This window comes from Scyliorhinus canicula, chromosome 14 (assembly GCF_902713615.1).
Source record: "Scyliorhinus canicula chromosome 14, sScyCan1.1, whole genome shotgun sequence".
Taxonomy (NCBI): Eukaryota; Metazoa; Chordata; class Chondrichthyes; order Carcharhiniformes; family Scyliorhinidae; genus Scyliorhinus; species Scyliorhinus canicula.
The window spans coordinates 25,934,822-25,953,762 of record NC_052159.1 but is presented as its reverse complement, the minus strand read 5'-3'; the positions used below and the strand labels follow the sequence as shown (position 1 = coordinate 25,953,762).

Genomic DNA, 18,941 nt, shown 5'->3' with positions numbered 1-18,941 from the left:
CTAAGGGCAATTTAGCATGGCCAGTCCACCTAACCTGCATGTCTTTGGACTGTGGGAGGAAACCGGAGCACCCGGAGGAAACCCACGCAGTCATGGGGAAAATGTGCAGACTCCTCACAGACAGTGACCCAGTGGGGAATCGAAACTGGGACCCTGGCACTGTGAAGCCACAGTGCTAGCTACTTGTGCTACCTTGCCGCCCAAATTAGCCAAGAGGCTAGAAGTGCTGCTCTTCCCACCTTGTTCAGTCACTCATCCTTGTTGTAGCCTGGTGAAGTCTACCGAGGGATATACAATTCAGAGATTAAGTTATTTTATGAGGAAAGACGAAGCAGGTTGGGCCTATACTCATTGGAGTTCAGAAGTATGTGTGGTGTTTTTATTGAAACATTTAAGATTCTGCGGGAGCTTGACAGTGTCAATGCAGAGGGTGTTTCCCCGGTGGAGGAATCTCGGACTAAGAGACGCAGATTCAAAATAAGGGGTCTATCACTCAAGATGGAGGTAATTTCTTCACCCAGTGGGTCATTTGTGTTTGGAATTCTCTCCTCCAGAGAGCAGTGGTGCTTTGTCTTTGAGTATATTCAAGGTAGAGTTCTGAAGCAGAAAGTTGTCCCAAATGGGTCGTTTTCTGGTTGGCAGGACTTCACGAGTGATGTGCCCAGGGATCAGTGCTGGGGCCTCCACTTTATACAATTTCTATCAATGATTTGGATGAATTGACTGAAGGTATGATCGGTCAATTTGCTGATGACACAAAGATGGGTAGGAAAGTAAGTTGTGAAGAGGACACAAGGAGGCTACGAAGAGATATGGATGGGTTAACTGAGTGGCCAAAGGTCTGGCAAATGGAGTGGGCAAATGTGAAATTCTCCATTTTGGAAGGAGAATAAAAAACAAGCTTATTATCTAAATGGTGAGAGATTGCAGAAATCTGTGAATCAGATGGATCTGGGTGTTTCAGTGCAGGAATGACAAAAGGTTAGCATACAAGTATTGAAGTAAGTAAGGTGTCAGCTCATTTAAGACAGAGATGAGGAGAATTTATTTCTCCCAGAGGGTCGTGAGTCTTTTGAACGCAGCTCACTCCTCTTGAAAGGAAGCTCTGCCCTGGCCCACCCTATTGCCATTACATAGCACAGTGGTTAGCACTGTTGCTTCACAGCAGGAGTGTCCCAGGTTCGATTCCCAGCTTGGGTCACTGTCTGTGTGGAGTCTGCACGGTCTCCCCGTGTCTGCGTGGGTTTCCTCCGGGTGCTACGGTTTCCTCCCACAAGTCCCGAAATACGTCTTTGTTAGGTGAATTGGACATGCTGAATTTTCCCTCCGTGTACCTGACTAGGGGCCGTAGTGTGGCGACGAGGGGATTTTCACAGTAACTTCAATGCGGTGTTCATATAAGCCTACTTGTGACACTAGTAAAGATTTTTTTTAAAACAAGGTTCATGTGAGACGTCCGCCCCTCACTGGGTATGAAGGAGGGGTGTTATCTTCAAGGGGTACCCCCGATCCGCAAAGGGCAGGCCCAAAACCTTGAACCCTGCCTTTCTTCCTGCCCTTTGAAGAGAGTATTGAAATAATTGGGCTGCCCACTCTCATTTGACTGTCCACACCTGACGTTTTAGGCCAGGGGCAGTGTATTATCAGGGTAAGCTGGCTTGGTAACGTGCCTGATTGAACATTGATTATCTATTTAAATATCGTGGAGTGGGTGTCTATTTTCGTGCATGCTCACACCCCGTATTGTGGGGGTGAGATTGGGGGGGGGGGGGGCGGGGAGGTGGGTGGGAAGGTGGTGGGTGGGTCTTATTTTTATTTTACATTCCCCTCGCCAAAAACACACCTGATGGGGACACATAAACTCCAGCCCAAAGTAGCTTAAGGTGATTTGAAAAGGAAACAAAACAAATGACAGAAAGAAAAAACAAAATGTAGAAATGGATGAGCAATAGTGCGCATAAAGCAAATGAGGTGAAAGGCTTCAGAATATTTATTTTAAGTGCAGTCATCCTATCTTTGAAACTGCTGGTTAGTGCTAGAAATACTAAACATATGATGGAGGCGCTCCAACACAACACCATCTGCAGCGAAAGAACATTTGAAGTTGTGAGTCCCGATTTTAATTCTGGGTGGACTATAAGTTTCCATGACGATGCCAATGTGAGGCTTGCGCCACATTACCATTTCCAAGATGGACTCTCGACCTAACCCAGTCGCGTCACTTGGTGGCTGGTGAGTGACAGTGGGGAGTTTTCCCAAGGGAACAGCACCCAACGTTACGGCGAGTGCTGTGGGCTGGCGGTTCAGAGAGCCCCACAGGGGATTCCCAACATTTCCCGAGGGAGACTGACGCACAGGAAAGCCACACAAAAAATTAATTGTGCTTATTTACCCAGGCATCTTCCAACCACCCTCTTGCTGGCTGCCAATCGTTATGTGACCCAAAGTAAAAATGGCGTAAATTCCAAACCACATCATAGGACCCTGATTTTTGCATAATTATGAGGTGTTTTTATGCCTCTGGCAAGCATTTGTGTTGCCTTTCAAAACTCAGGGATAAAATGGTGATGGGTGATAGCACAGCTTGAACATGGAGGGAAGAATGTTGCCCCAATATTAACCCCTCACTTCCCACATGTTTCCCACAGGAAGTTCAAATCCACTCTATAAATGTTCAATGGTTGTGTTTATATAATGCATGGAGGCCCATAGAAAGAAAATGTTAATGTTTGAGGCACATGGAATATACTTCAATCCTTGTCCGTGCCTGACCTGTTAATTCACTACTTAATTGGTTAACCTATGTTATCTTGTTGCGAATGATCCACAGGGCAGCTGAAGAAATGGTTATATGGCAGGAAAATGCTGTTCCCGTTACTGCACAGACAATCGTCTCTGCAATCGAATGGATACAGAATCTTCAACATATGCCAGCTACTAGCAAGACATGTTCAGTGGAGGCTGTGTTACAAGCAACGAGTGATAATACTGTGAGCTTTGGTTCATTTGGATGGGCCATTTATATTCATAATTATATAAGTAAATATTACCAAGTGACAATTCACAAAACATCTTGTTGTGTAAATGGTCATTAACTGAAATTTCTCCATTTCAATTAAACAGTTGTTTGGTAGTACAGAACTTTAGTATTGGTTTAAAAAAAAGGACACATGCTGGCAAAGCTTTTCATCTATGCACTCATTAGGGCAATTCGCAAAAAATACTAAATGTAAAGGGAACAACAATTTGTACTTGATGTGAAAAGAGTACTGATTGGCTGGCTAGCGGATTCTGACTGTAATGGGTGTTGCTGTGGAGCATGCTCCAGTTAACTGATGGCTGACCGTTAACTGCCGAGCTTTGTTTAAATTCAAACCAGTCAGGTTCACTCTGATTGGCTACAAACCTGCCTGGTTTGAATTCAAATAAAGCTTGGCAGTTAACTGTCAGTCATCAGTTGACTGGTGCACTCTCCATGGCAACGCCTCTAAAAATCAGAGACCACTTGCCAGCCAATTTGTACTCTCTTCTCATGAAATATGAATTCTTCTTCCCATTACATTTAGTATTCTTGCACATTGTCCGATGAGTACAAGCTGAAAAACTTCAACAACATGTCTTTTTTCTTCAATACTCAACTTCAATTAAGTATTGGAAAAATGTTGATTTTATCACATGTCTGAACTGTAAAAGAACAAAAAAGTGAATGTTTTTGATTCTGGACATTTATTTTAACTACCACATCATCACTTAACAACATTGAAAAGAACACTGGTTAACTTTATAATTGTGTTTGGCAAAAATGCATAAACAATGTTGTACAACCCATATTATTGTTTTAGAATCACTACAATGCAGAAGGAAGCCATTCGGCCCATCGAGTCTGCACCGACTCTCCGAAAGAGCATCTTATCTAGGCCCATGCCCCTACCCTATCCCCGTAACCCAATATCTCCACCTAACCTTTTTAGAAACAAAGGGACAATTTAGCATGGCCAATCCATCTAACCTGCACATCTTTGGACTCTGGGAGCACCCGGAGGAAACCCATGCAGACACGGGGAGATATGTAAACTGCAGATAGACAGTCATGCAAGGTCGGAATTGAACCCGGGTCCCTGGCCCTGTAAGGGGGCAGTGATAACCACTGTGCCACCGTGCCACGCTAAGTTCGAGATACAGTGGCGCAAACTTGATGAATTATTTTTCCTGGCACGTGGCTTTACATATTGGGAGTTGATATAGGAATTTACACACAAGGGCAACAGGCCCCAGTTTTCAGAATTTTCTGTCATTTAGTTGCTGGCATGTATTCCTATCACGTGATGTGCTGCACGTACATAACTGGGGTAATTTTAACCAGTTAAGTAATTTTGATCAAATAAGGTCAGTAAGTAATGAAGCAAAATGCATATTGGAACAGTGAAATAACCACTCTTCTTAACCGATAAATATTTCCTCTCAGTTCATGACAGACTGAATCATAGGTGAATTGTGAGTGACTTCCCGTTGCTCCTGGGGTAAATTAGCAAGTTTGCTGTTTCCCGGAAGAATCCCACGCAGTACTTCTACTGTTCTTTCTACAGACTGAGGCGGTTTACTTTTTCACTGCCGGTGATGGCCCAGAGGCAATGAGGGAGCTTTTGCGTTGGAAGTTGGCAAAGAGCCCATGCCCAGTCCACACAGTATCGTTCAATGCGAAGGAGGAAGCAACAGTCCGATTTCTGAAAGAATTGGCTCATTTTACTGAAGGAAGGTACAGTGTAAATGGCATGTGACACAATGGATTATTCCCAATTGACAACACGTTTTATCTTCACTGGAACATTAATGGAGGCCTCATTTCTAATGTTTCTTTACATGTTGCATGTTAGACATGCTCATTAATGTGTGACATAACATTGAACACTTAATCGAATAATATGCAGCTCCAGAATTCATTGAATCCCTACAGTGCCCATCAAGTCCCCGGCCCTTGGAAAGAGGACCCAACTCAAGCCCACGCCTCCACCCTATCCCCACAACCCAGTAACTCCACCTTTTGGACACTAAGGGGTAATTTAGCATGGCCAATCCAGCTAACCTGCACATCTTTGGACTGTGGGAGGAAACCGAAGCACCCGGAGGAAACCCACGCAGACAATGGAGAAGTTAAGACTCCACACAGACAGTCACCCGAGGCCGGAATTGACCCCTGGAGCTGTGAGGTGGCAGTGCTAACCACTGTGCCACCATGCCGCCAGTTTTAGATGCGCTCAATGTCCTAGAATAACTAATATCTCCTCAGTGTCAGTGGATTGATTTTCTCTCATTCCGAGACCATCTTAATCCAGTTTTGCCCAGAGGTGTCCAGAATAACAGCTTAAACTGTAGAAAGAACACTGATATCCTTTCTTGCTCCATCCTATTTTTCCTCGATTGGTGCCTTTAACCTTTGGCAATGTTCGACATTCGCGTTTATGAGCAATTCCACAACCGTCATTAGGGTAGCTCTGTAAATTGTCTTGGGGGGGGGGGGGGGGGGGAGTGAACCAACTGGGTTCTCCAAGATTACCTTCCATACAATCACCTGAATCACAACCGGCCATGTTCACACGAATAAAGCAGACGTGTCCAAGAATCAGGAATGCTCAGGTTTGAACATTGGCTTTCTGTGTTTTAAGCGAGAGGTTTTGGTGAAGGGCCAAAGCCCATAATACATCATTACAACACCAGACAGTTAACCTCTCAGCCAATTGTGTTGCCTCCTGACACAAAATAACTATCATTTAACTAGTGCCATGAAATTAAATTAAATTGTTGGTACATTTCTAGATTGAATCCAGTTTGAAGTACAGCATGAGTAACAAATCACATTTTCACTTAACCTGAATGATAATGCTATAATATTATCTATTTAAGGTTTGGTGTTTAAGTAATTATCTTGAAGTGCAGTCTGCCAATTTTGCTTAAGGCCTAGAGTTTAGGAGCTATTAATTTGTACACAATCCTATCGTATGATTATTTGAAAATGTGAAATGATACTTGGAATGGAGTGTTACAGTGGGCAAAATCTTCCCAAAGTACCCGAGAGAGCGCGTTTAGCCACGTGTTCCCTGGCATTCGCAGTGCTGTGAAACACATGGTTATTCAACGCGACTCATGTTGAATAAGGGGCCTGAATGGGGGACGTGCTGGCAAGGCTGCACATAGCTCTGTTTTTTTACAATGAGGCGCTCTGCTCGATGGACCTCCCCCTTGCACCGAGAGATCAGGACGTCATTTTTAAACGGCGCCCCAATCTCCGAGGCCCCCAACACCCCCCCCCCCCCCCACCCAATGCTCAGATCCTCTCGCTATGAAGGCCAACATACCATTTGCCTTCTTTACTGCCTGCTGTACCTGCGCCCTTATTTTCAGCGACTGATGCAGGACCACACCAAGGTCTCGCTGAGTATCCACCTCTCTCAATTTACACCCATTCGAATAATAATCTGCCTTCCTATTTTTGCTACTGAAGCAGATAACCTCACATTTATCCACGTTATACTGCATCTGCCATGCATGTTCCCACTCACTCAGCCTGTTCAAATCTCATTGAAGCATCTCTGCATCCTCCTCACAGCTCACCCTCCCACCCAACTTTGTATCATCAAATTTGGAGAACCTACATTTACTTCTCTTGTCCAACTCATTAATATATAATGTGAACAGTTGGGGTCCTAGCACAGATCCCTGTGGTACCCCACTAGTCACTGCCTGCCAATCAGAAAAGGATCCATTTATTCCAACCTTTTGCTTCCTGTCTGCTAACCAGCTTTCTATCCATCTCAAGACACTACCTGTAATCCCGTGCGCTTTAACTTTACATATTAATCTGCTATGTGAGAATTTGTTGAAAGCTTTCTGAAAGTCTAAATAAACCAGATCATCGGTTTTCCCTGGTAAACACAGCTAGTTACATCTTCAAAACATTCTAGTAAATTTGTCAAGCATGATTTTCCTTTCGTAAATCCATGCTGACTTTGTCTGATTCACCACTGCTTTCCAAATGCTATGCTATGAGATTCTTCATTGTGGACTCCAGCAACTTTCCTAATACTGACATTAGGCTCACTGGTCTATACTTCCCTGTTTTCTCTCTACCTCGAATTAGGAACTTAGCAACACCACAGAAACCGGGGGACATTTCATTTGTGGATTTAGTAGCACTCATTCAGAATCACCACAACCCTAATCCTTCAGCGATTGTTCAATGTTTTAAATTCCATTGTTATTTTCGTAAGGCAGGACAGTCGGTGGCTAACTTTGTTGTTGAATTACAGCACCTCTCTGAACATTGTGTGTTCATAGAATTTACAGTGCAGAAGGAGGCCATTCGGCCCATTGAGTCTGCACTGGCCCTTGGAAAGAGCATCCTACTCAAACCCACGCCTCCACCCGATCCTCGTAAACCCACTTAACCTTTTTGGGCAATTTAGTCTGGCCAATCCACCTAATCCGCACAACTTTGGACTGCGGGAAGAAAACGAAGCACCCGGAGGAAACCCACGCAGACTCGGGGAGAACGTGCAGACTCCGCACAGACAGTGACCCAAGCCGGGAATCGAACCTGGGACACTGGAGCTGTGAAGAAACCGTGCTAACCACTGTGCTACCATGCTGCCCTGTTTGGGGCAATGTTAGAGGACATGCTCCAGGATAGATTAACCTGTGGCATTAATGAAGACAGTATACAGCATGTTAGGAGTATAACAGCTTGTTAGGAGAAGCCACACTGGCTTTCAAGAAGGCTCAAAAAATTTCTCAGGGAATAGAAATGGCTGCCAACAATGCAAAAGATATTCAAAAGGCTAACATGGGGCACAGGTTGGCGCAGTATATCAAGTAAGAAAAGAACCAGCAAACAAATAAAGTAAAAGCAGTGGAGTGTTTCAGCACACTCTATACAAATCATTGCAAATTCATGGACACCGTCTGTCACAATTGCAACAAAAAGGGACATTGGGCTAAAGTTTGCAGGGGTGTTAAAGAGCAAGTCAAAGTCTGGTCGGGGAAATTAAAATACAAAGAGGACTCAGTCAGCTACGCAACACCTGGAAGGTACAGGGCAGGAAGAGGAGTGCTTCTATAATATGTTCACTGTGAGTGAAGTGTGCACGAAGCCTAACTATGCTACAGTGGAGGTCAATGGACAGAAAATTAAGCTGGAGGTGGAAAGAGGAGCTTCTGCATCTGTCATCAGTGAGGAGATATTCAGGAAGATTTTGGGCTCTAAGCAGGTGCCAGCCCTTAGTCAGGCAGGGATCAGCCTTCGAACATACACTGGTGAGAATATACCATTACTTGGAGCGTTACAGGTGGACACTTCATATAACTGCCAAGAAGCAAGAGCATGGCTCCTGGTAGTTAACGGGCATGGGCCTAGTCTACTCGGGCGTGACTGGCTCAGGAAAATTAAGTTGAACTGGGATGAGATAAAGCACACAACAGTGCAGAGGATGTCTTTCCAAAATATCCTGAGCTTTTTAAAAGCGAACTTGGTACATTGTGTGGTCCTACAATTAAGTTGTTCATAGATCCTCCAGCTGCTCCTCACTTTTCCCAAGCCCGGGACATTGCCTTACGGCAAAGGCAAAGTGGAGGAGGAAACCAAAAAGAAAAGAACATGCTGGAAAATCTCAGCAGCTCTGGCAGCATCTGTAGGGAGAGAAAAGTGCTAATGCTTCGAGTCCAGATGACCCTTTGTCCAAGTGGAGGAGGAGTTGGAGTGGATGCAGGGGCTGGGAATCATTGAGTTTTCACACTGGGTAGCTCCAATTGTACCAGTTCTTAAAACTGATGGAGCTCTGCGTATATGTGAGGATTACAGACTTACCTTTAATCAGATTTTTGAGTTGGATGCTTGCCCATTGCCAAGGGTAGAAGATCTATTTTCAATCCCTGCACGAGGCAAGATGTTCCCCAAACTTCACATGAGTCAAGCCTCCCAGCAGCTCTTGTTAGAGGAGGACTCGGAACAGTCTGTCACAATCAACACACACAGGGGTTTGTTCAAATATAACCATCTGGTGTCTTCCAGACTGGTGATTTTTCACAGGACAATGGACAATCTACTGCAGAGAATTCCGAGTGTGGCAGGTTATTTGGACGAGATCCTGATCACAGGGAAACAGAGGAGGTGCACCTCAATAACCTGGATCAAGTGCTAAAGAGATTTTCAGAGGCAGGTCTGCATCTGAAGCATAGAAAATGCATCTTCCAGGTACCGAGTGTGGAATGTCTGGGTCATAGAATCACAGTGTAGGATCTGTTCCCTGTGGAAGAAAAAGCTTAGAGCTAACATGAAAGTGCCAAATCCCAAGAATGTGAGTTCTTGAACATAGAACATAGAACATACAGTGCAGAAAGAGGCCATTCGGCCCATCGAGTCTGCACCGACCTACTTAAGTGTCCACCCTGTCCCCGTAACGCAATAACCCCTCCTAACCTTGTTGGACACTAAGGGTAATTTAGCATGGCCAATCCACCTAACGCGCACGGCTTTGGAATGTGGGAGGAAACTGGAACACCTGGAGGAAATCCACGCAGACACTGGGAGAACGTGCAGACTCCGCACAGACAGTGACCCAGTGGGGATTGGCCATGCTAAATCGCCCCATAATAAAAAAAAGAAGTACACATCATGAGTATCATTACAGCTTCCATTACAATGGGGAGGCTTTGCCAAGTCTTTCCAACTCATGGCTTACCGGATTATCTTGTTTCTGATAACGGAAAAATGTTTGAGTGATTTGTTCCAAGATTTCATGCAGAAAAATGGAAAACGCCATATGGGTACTGCTCCGTTCCACGCAGCATCAAATGGTTTAGCAGATTGAGCTGTACAGAGACTGAAAGAAAGAATGAAGAGAATGACAGAAGATACTTTGGGAACTTAGCTCTCACTGTTCTTGGTTCATATAGTATCACGCCACAAACCACAACAGGTCTTTCACCGGCTGGAATGTTGATGGGTAGGAAGCCAAAAGTGTCACCTGGATCTGATCTGCTACATCCCGATGTCAAAGTGAAAATGAGATGGAAATACAGAAGCAGCAGTGTGACTAATCTGCGAAGGAGAGGCATTTCAATCCAAATGATTGTGTGTGTGTGTAAGGGATTTCAGCAGTAATCAACAATGGCTGCCTGGAGTTATTCTGAATCAAAGTGGTCCAGTATTTATACTGGTGATACTAACTAACGGAAGAGTCATCTGCAGACACAAAGATCACATTAATCTACACCGCGATTCTGAGACAGCCAAATTTCCGGATCAAATGGCAGAAGGAAATGCTGCTGTGGATATTCGACCGGAGGTGGATCCTGTTGCTCGGTGAAATCCAGTGGACGCTACTCCGGGAAAGATTGAGGGACATTCATTCGCCAACACCCAACCAACTGCTGCGCCCATATGTCCAGCTCAAGTGGGCCAAACTTCACTTATGTCACCAGTGGTTCTGTGTAGGTCACAGCGTAGTCGCAAAGTTCCTGAAAGACTGACCTATTGGTTGAGACATGAGTGTCATTATGTTTATTTCCTTAAGGGGGATTGAAATTTAAAGGGGGAGAAATGTTACCGGGTGTTATAGTATTCCTATTTGAATACCTATATGGATGTCTTTAGCCAATATGAGCATTTCAGAGTGGTGACATCGGTAGTGCGGGCTTGCATGGATTTTTAGTATTGCCACAAGTAGTCTGTGTATAGATTTGTGTGGCTGCTGCTAGTTTCTGAATCCATGCTGTACTAATATTTCTATATTTTTATAAGTGAAGCAGACTGAATTTTCAAAACGCGTTGTGGTCAAGTTAGCACAGTACTTATTTCATACCTTTTTGTTCACGGCTGCTAATTGCACATTCTGTCGCCAGGAAAAAAGTCCTAAAGACCAAGGGAACCCATTTAACATTCATGCTACTGTTCTGAAAATATTTTTGTCTATTTAAACAGATTTAATCCATTCTCAATGTAAACAGCTCGCGCCAACCGTCAGGTTATTCCACCCTTCCCAACGATAATTTTTGGCATCCTCCAATTTGTTAATTAAAAATGAATCTTTTGATCCTTCTTGTCCATTCATCAAGGTGAGCCCGACAGCCAGAGGGACATGGGAAATTGTGTTGTTTTATTGAAATGGGTTAATGGTCTTGTTACAATAGGGCACAATGAATTCAGCTCCTCACTGTCACCAGCAGCCATCCCAAGGTAAAACGTTTCACCATCATGGTATTTCAACTTAACCTCATGATATGCCTAATATACCAGTGGCCACCTGGCTATCGTGCCTATTTTCGTTGAGGTCCTTTCTGGAGCTTGAGCTGCCTAATGGATCCTTTGAGGAGGTTGCGTCACTCCATAAATTTCCTGTCTGCGGTCTCATAAATAGAAGGAATGCTGCTCCAGGCCCCACAGAACTACTGTGGGCTGCTGCCAACCTCTTTCTTGATCACCTCCCTCCCCTACTACATTTGCCTGTGGAAATTGGCACACGCTGAGATTAGGAATATATGAATGGGAATAGGCCATTCAATACCTTAAGCCTGTCTTCCACAATTCCATCAGATCATGGCTAACCTGTACCTTAAGATATTTTACTTGCCTTTGGTCCATTGGCACCCATAGCCAACAAAAATATATCAGTTGTAAACTTCAGTCGACCAGAACATTTATGGGAGATGGGAGTTCCAGTTTTCCGCTAACGTTTGCCTGAAAAAATGTGCACTGATTTCAAATTGGTTAGGTCCTGCTCAGGCAGTGACAGTGCCTGATTGTTGCTGTGCATTGCTGGAATCGGGCCCTGTGGGATGGGAAGAAATTTCAGGCCCATTTTAGCTGTGGATTCAGCTAGCAGAAAACAGACTTCTGTGCCATCTGTTTTGTCTGGCACCAACCCGTACCCCGGGCATTGCTTCCTGTTCTTTCCTGCACTGTGGGTTTACTGGCTTCTTCAAGATCTTCACCACCCTTTCCTTGTTTCTCTCAGCCTCTCAATCCTCCTTTTCTTTTCCAGGTTTTGTTATGCGTGATCCTAATCCCTGGTCAGATCACATTTCTGAGATTTTACAATGAATTAAGAATCTGGGACTACCAATCTAAATCAGTGATGGGCACCCTGGGCTAGCGAATGGGCCGAATGAGTGGCCGTCCTTCACCATAGGGCGACACGGTAGCACAGTGGTTAGCACGGTTGCTTCACAGCTCCAGGGACACGGGTTAGATTACCGGCTTGGGTCACTGTCTGTGCGGACTCTGCACTTTCTCCCCGTGTCTGCGTGGGTTTCCTCCGGGTGCTCCGGTTTCCTCCCACAGTCCAAAGATGTGCAGGTTAGGTGGATTGGCCATGATAAATTATCCCTTAGTGAATAAGATTAAATACATTTAATACACACTCAATATTTCATAATGATTTACAGAAATTACTAAACCGTTCATATATTAACAGAACTGCCATCAACTTCAAATCAGAAAAGCAAAATAAATATTTACACTTATCTTATGTATATTACAATTTACTCTGCTTATTAAGGCTAATACCAGCTACAACTAAAAGTTATACACGACCTAATTGCACAGATAGGTGCGTTAGATATTGATTTTATTTACTTACCTTTATTTATTTTAATTAATAAACCCGACTGCTCCCGATAAGCTTTGCCACTGCTGTTATAAAAAGAACATTATGGCTGTGACGTTTCTGAGGGGGGCTCGCCTGAGGGTTAAGGACCAAACGGGATTGAGGAAAGGGTGGCTGGGACAATGTTCCATTCAGGGTTGGATACGAAGATGGTGGGTGGGGGGGGGGGGGGGGGGGGGGGGGGTGCGGTGCTCATCAACAAAAGGGTGGCTTTTTCAGAGAGTAATATAGTGGGTGATCCAGGGGGAAGATACGTGATGGTGAGTAGAAGGCTGGAGGAAGCCCCTGTGGTGTTAGTGAATATGTCCGCTCCTAACTGGGATGATGTGGAATATATGAAGAAGATGTTGGCGAGATTTCCGCATTTGGATACGCATCGGTTGATAAGGGGGGGGGAGATTCTAATTGTGTGCTTGACTCTAGTCTGGATAGGGTGTGCTCCCAATCCCTGAATGTGTCAGGGATGGCGAAGGAGTTGCCTGGGCTCACGTTCTTTTATCTCCTGGCTCTGCTCTCACTCTCATTCTCTTATTTCCCAGTGCCGCGCTTAGTCTTGCTCTTTCTCACATTCTGTAATCTCCCAACTCAGCTCTCAGTCTCGCTCTTTCTCACATTCTTTTTTCTCCCGGCTCTGCTCTCACTTTTGCTCTTTCTCACATTCTTTTAACTCCTGTCTCCGCTCTCAGTCTTGCTCTTTCTTGCGCTCTTTTATTTCCCAGCGCCGCGCTCAGTGTTGCTCTTTCCCGCACTCTTTTGACTCCTGGCTCCGCTCTCAGTCTCGCTCTTTTATCTCCTGGCTCCACTTTCAGTCTTGCTCTTGTGGTAAACCACTGTTGCACCTATATTAGGTGATGTATGGTAGGACCTGTACTACAGGTACGTCGGTAGCCCCTACCTGCTGCTCCGCCCAGTAGGCGGAGTATAAATGTGTGTGTCCTCCATGCTGCAGCCATTTCGCCAGCTGCTGTGGAAGGCCACACACCTTAGAGCAAAAAACCTCAGTTTATCCAACTCTCGTCTTTGTGCAATTGTTCGTGCATCAATTTATTGCTCTAAGATTTACAAAAGATGGACCTCCGTACCAAGCCGGATCGCCTGCAGCTGGATCCGCAATCAAACAACGCCAAAAGGAACTTTCAGCACTGGCTAGTTTGTTTCGAGGCGTACATCAACTCGGCGCTAAGTCCTGTCTCGGAGGCTCAGAAAATACAGATACTGTACTCAAGGTTGAGCTCCAACGTCTTTCCGCTGATCCAGGATGCGCCAAACTACGTCGAAGCCATGACGCTGCTCAAAGAAAATTATGCTCAGAAGACGAACATGCTCTTTGCCAGACACGTACTCGCCACTCGCTCTCAACTCCCTGGTGAGTGCATATAAGACTTCTGGCGGGCCCTAATCCCACTCGTACGGGACTGTGACTGTCAGGCCATTATGGCCACGGAACATTCAAACCTCCTTATGCGGGACGCTTTTGTTACGGGGATTGGGTCAGACCTCATACGCCAGCGACTTCTAGAAGGGGCCACGCTCAATCTCGCAGAGACAAAGAAGCTAGCGCTCTCTATGACGGTCGCCTCGCACAATGTTCAGGCCTACACCCCCAACCACACGGCCCACCCCTCCTACGCATCGTGGAACCCACAGATGGCCGCCCCAGCGGGGGCCTTACCCAGCCAATACACCTGCGCCACATGCCAGCCAGCGAACCCGGGGGTCCCTAATGTTACTTTTGCGGCCACAGAAACACCCCCGCCAACGCTGCCCGGCCCACGCTGCCCTTTGTAAGGCTTGCAGTGGGAAGGGGCACTTCGCCGGGGTGTGCCAGGCCCGTGCAGTTGCCGCTATCGCCCCCACCCCCCTCGTTTACGGACAATGGGCATCGCCATCTTCACCTCTACGGACCACGTGCGGCCAGTGGGTGCTGCCATCTTCTCCCCCTCAGACCAAGCATGGCCAGTAGGCGCCGCCATCTTCCCCTCTGCGCTGCCCTACTACTTGGCCTGGACTTCCAGTGCAACCTCCAAAGCCTAACCCTGAAATTCGGCGGGCCACTACCATCCCTTATTGTGTGCGGCCTCACGACCCTAAAGGTCGATCTGCCTTCCCTCTTCGTCAATCTAACCCCGGATTGCAAACCCATCGCCGCCAAGAGCAGACGGCACAGCACCCAGGACAGGACCTTCATCAGGTCCGAGATCCAGTGGCTGCTTCGGGAAGGCATCATTGAGGCCAGCAACAGCCCCTGGAGTGCCCAAGTTGTAGTAGTTAAAACTGGGGAGAAACACAGAATGGTCGTGGACTACAGCCAGACCATCAATCGGTACACGCAGCTCGACGCGTACCCCCTCCCACGCATATCTGATATGGTCAATCAATTGCACAGTACCGGGTCTTCTCAACGGTAGACCTCAAATCCGCCTACCACCAGCTCCCCATTCGTAAATCGGACCGTCCATACACTGCCTTTGAGGCAGACGGTCACCTCTATCACTTCCTCAGGGTTCCTATCGGTCTTCCAAAGGGAGATGGACCGAATGGCCGACCAGTACGGTTTGCAGGCCACCTTTCCATACCTAGACAACGTCACCATCTGCGGCCATGATCAGTAGGACCACGGTGCCAACCTTGCCAAATTTCTCCACACCGCCACTCTCCTAAACCACATCTACAACAAGGAGAAGTGCGTGTTTAGCACGACCCGCTTGGCCATCCTCAGCTATGTGGTCCAGAACGGGGTTCTGGGACTGCATGCGCCTCCTCATGGAGCACCCCCTCCCCCACTGCCCCAAGGCCTCAAACGCTGCCTGGGGTTCTTTTCATACTACGCCCAGTGGGTCCCAAACTATGCGGACAAGGCCCGCCCACTCATACAGTCCACCTATTTTCCCCTGATGGCCGAGACACAACAGGCCTTCGCCCGTATCAGAGCCGAGATCGCCAAGGCCGGGATGCAGGCAGTAGACGAAACACTGCCCTTTCAAGTAGAGAGCGACGCAGCAGATGTCGCCCTAGCCGCCAGTCTCAATCAGGCAGGCAGACCCATGGCATTCTTTTCCCACACTCTTTATGCCTCCGAAATTCGGCACTCCTCCGTCGTAAAAGAGGCCCAAGCCATCGTTGAAGCTGTGCGGCATTGGAGGCATTACCTGGCCAGCAGGAGATTCACTCTCCTCTCTAACCAACAGTCAGTCGCCTTCATGTTCAACAAGACGCAGCTGGGCCAGATCAAGAATGATAAGATCTTGAGGTGGAGGATCGGGCTCTCCATCTACAATTATGAGATTTTGTATCGCCCCGGCAAGCTCAACGAGCCACCAGACGCCCTATCCCGAGGTACATGTGCCAACGCACAAGTAGACCGACTCCGGGCCCTGCACGACAGCCTTTGTCACCCGGGAGTCACACGGTTGTGCCATTTTATAAAGGCCCGCAATCTGCCCTACTCCATCGAGGAAGTATGGACAATCACCAGGGACTGCCAGGTCTGTGCAGAGTGCGGACCGTGCGTGCCTGGTGAAGGCCTCCTGCCCCTTTGAACGCCTCAGCGTGGATTTCAAAGGGCCCCTCCCCTCCACCGACCGTAACACGTATTTTCTCAGTGTGGTCGATGAGTACTCCAGATTCCCCTTCACCATTCCATGCCCCGACATGACGTCTGCCACCGTCATCAAAGCCCTAAACACAATCTTAGCTCTGTTTGGCTTCCCCGTCTACATTCACAGTGACAGGATATCCTCATTCATGAGTGATGAGCTACATCAGTTCCTGCTCAGCAGGGGTATCGCCTCCAGCAGGACGACAAGCTACAACCCCCGGGGAAACGGACAGGTAGAGAGGGAGAACTGGACGGTATGGAGGGCCGTCCAACTGGCCCTACGGTCCAGGAACCTCCCGGTCTCCCACTGGCCGGAGGTCCTCCCTGATGCACTACAGTCCATTCGGGCACTACTGTGCATCGCCACTAACAACACACCCCATGAACGTCTTTTTGCCTTCTCCAGGAAGTCTACATCCGGGGTGTCGCTCCCGACTTGGCTCGCAGCTCCAGGACCCGTCCTGCTCCGTAGGCACGTCGACTCCACAAGGTGGACCCGTTGGTGGGGAGGGTGCAATTGCTCCATGCTAACCCCCAGTATGCCTACGTGGCGTACCCCGACAGCCGCCAGGATACTGTCTCCCTCAGGGACCTGACACCAGCAGGTTCCACACACACACACACACACCCTCTCCGGCCCGACGCCACCCTCCCCTCCCCTGGCGCTCCCAGCAGCAACCCCCCAGGACCATCAGTCCTCCCCCTGTGCACGCCCGAGGATGAAGAGGATTTCGGCACACTCCCGGAGTCACCGAAGACCAGACCAACACCGGAATCGCCGCCACCACTGCATCGCTCCCAACGGCACATCCAGGCCCTGGACCGGTTAAACCTCTAACTGGTCCACTGGACTTCAAGAGACATTTTTTTTCTCTCCAATATTGTAAATGTATAACTCATTTGTTGTATATAGTTCTCCACCACCCCCTCCGGACTCAATTTTAACAGGGAGTGAATGTGATAAACCACCGTTTCACCTATATTAGATGATGTATGGTAGGACCTGTACTACAGGTACATCAGTAGTCCCTGCCTGCTGGCTCCGCCCAGTAAGCGGAGTATAAATGTGTGTGCCCTCCATGCTGCAGCCATTTCGCCAGCTGCTATGGGAGGCCACACATCTTAGAGCAATAAAGCCTCAGTTGTATCCAACTCTCGTCGTAGTGTAATTGATCGTGCATCAGCTCTTTCCTGCGCTCTTCTATCTCCTGGCTCCACTCTCAGTCTCGCTCTTTCTCGCGATCTTTTATCTCCTGGTGACGCTTTCACTCTCTTTCTCACACTCTTTCATCTCCCGGCTCTGCTCTCACTCTCGCAAACTCCGCTCTCACTGACTCAACAAAATGTCTGGCTATCAGAACCCTGATGGGCCACATAAGGCCCATTGGCTGCGGGTTGCCAGCACTAATCGATACAATTCAAGAGGAGTTCCACATAGACATGGTGTTCTTCCGATTTTATCGTGAGCAAATTCAAACTATTTGAAAAGCATTCTTTAAGACACCAATTACTCCATTCTCCTGAAGGTTGCTTGTGGAAATTGGCAGCAGCTGAGATTAGGAACATGCAAGCATTGAGGAACAGATGTAGGTCAATTAGACCCTGGAGCCTGATTTTCACCTTCAGGAACAACAGTTATGAACACACAAATTAGGTGTAGGAGTAGCCCACTCAGCCCCTCGAGCCTGCTCCGCCATTCAATAAGATCATGGCCGATCTGAACTGCAACCTCAACCCCACATTACCGCTTACACCCAATAACCTTTCACCCCCTTGTTAATCATGAATCTATTGAGCTCAGCCAAAATATATTCAAAGACTCTGCCTTTTGAGGAAGACACTCATGAGCCTCAGAGGAAAAATATTCTCCTCATCCCCTTCTTAAATGAATGACGCCTTATTTTTAAACAGTGACTCCTAGTTTTAGATTCTCAGACAAGAGGAAACATCCTCTCCACATCAAACCTGTCAAGACCCCTTAGGATCTTAAAGGTTTTGCTCAAGTCTCCTCTTACTCTTCTAAACGCCAAAGGATACAAACCTAACGTGCCCAACATTTCCTCATAAGACAACTCGTCCATTCCTGGTGTTCGTCTAGTAAACCTTCTCTGAACTGCTAACGTATTTCCATTGAGTTCCTTCAAAATCTAATTAGTGACTATTATTCAAGTATGAACCTTGATGGTGATTGTTAACAGAAGATGGCAAAGCCTTTTCCCTCTATCCACACTCCCAAGTGAGGAGTGACCAATTGAGGCTGCAAACAATTATTTTTCTCTCCCTAACTGAGGACTGCTCAGGAAGCAGCCGACTACAGCCCCCTATTTCTACCTGGAAAACAGTTAGTTCATCATGGCCCAGGGAATGCACCTGTCTGGTTTAGCTACTAATTGGAAAATGATAGTGAGCCATCAGCAGACTTATTGACAATGCAACTGTTATTGAATTTGGTACCTGACATGAATAGTCCCTAATTACATGGACTCAATGAGCCAAATTAACTCTTTCCATGCTGTAATAACACATGAGTATTCACCTAAGAAGCTTCGGATTAGTAAGGTCATTAAATCACACTCTATGTGACCCCGTTGCTAGGTTATTGCTGGGTAAACTAATTGTGAAAACCAGAGAAGAAGATCCTCAAATGCTTAATATTCTAGTGCCTGCCTTTAATATATGTTTGTTAA

General features: G+C 46.9%; 1 protein-coding gene across 1 annotated transcript in view; it reads left to right on the top strand.

Annotated features, from left to right (window-relative positions):
* The window catches only part of LOC119977805 (von Willebrand factor A domain-containing protein 3B-like), a 240,759-nt gene that overhangs the window by 47,341 nt on the left and 174,477 nt on the right, over positions 1–18,941 (top strand). Inside the window, 2 exon segments of the mRNA XM_038819030.1 lie at positions 2,831–2,990; positions 4,587–4,756. Coding sequence (XP_038674958.1) covers positions 2,831–2,990; positions 4,587–4,756 — 330 coding nt within the window.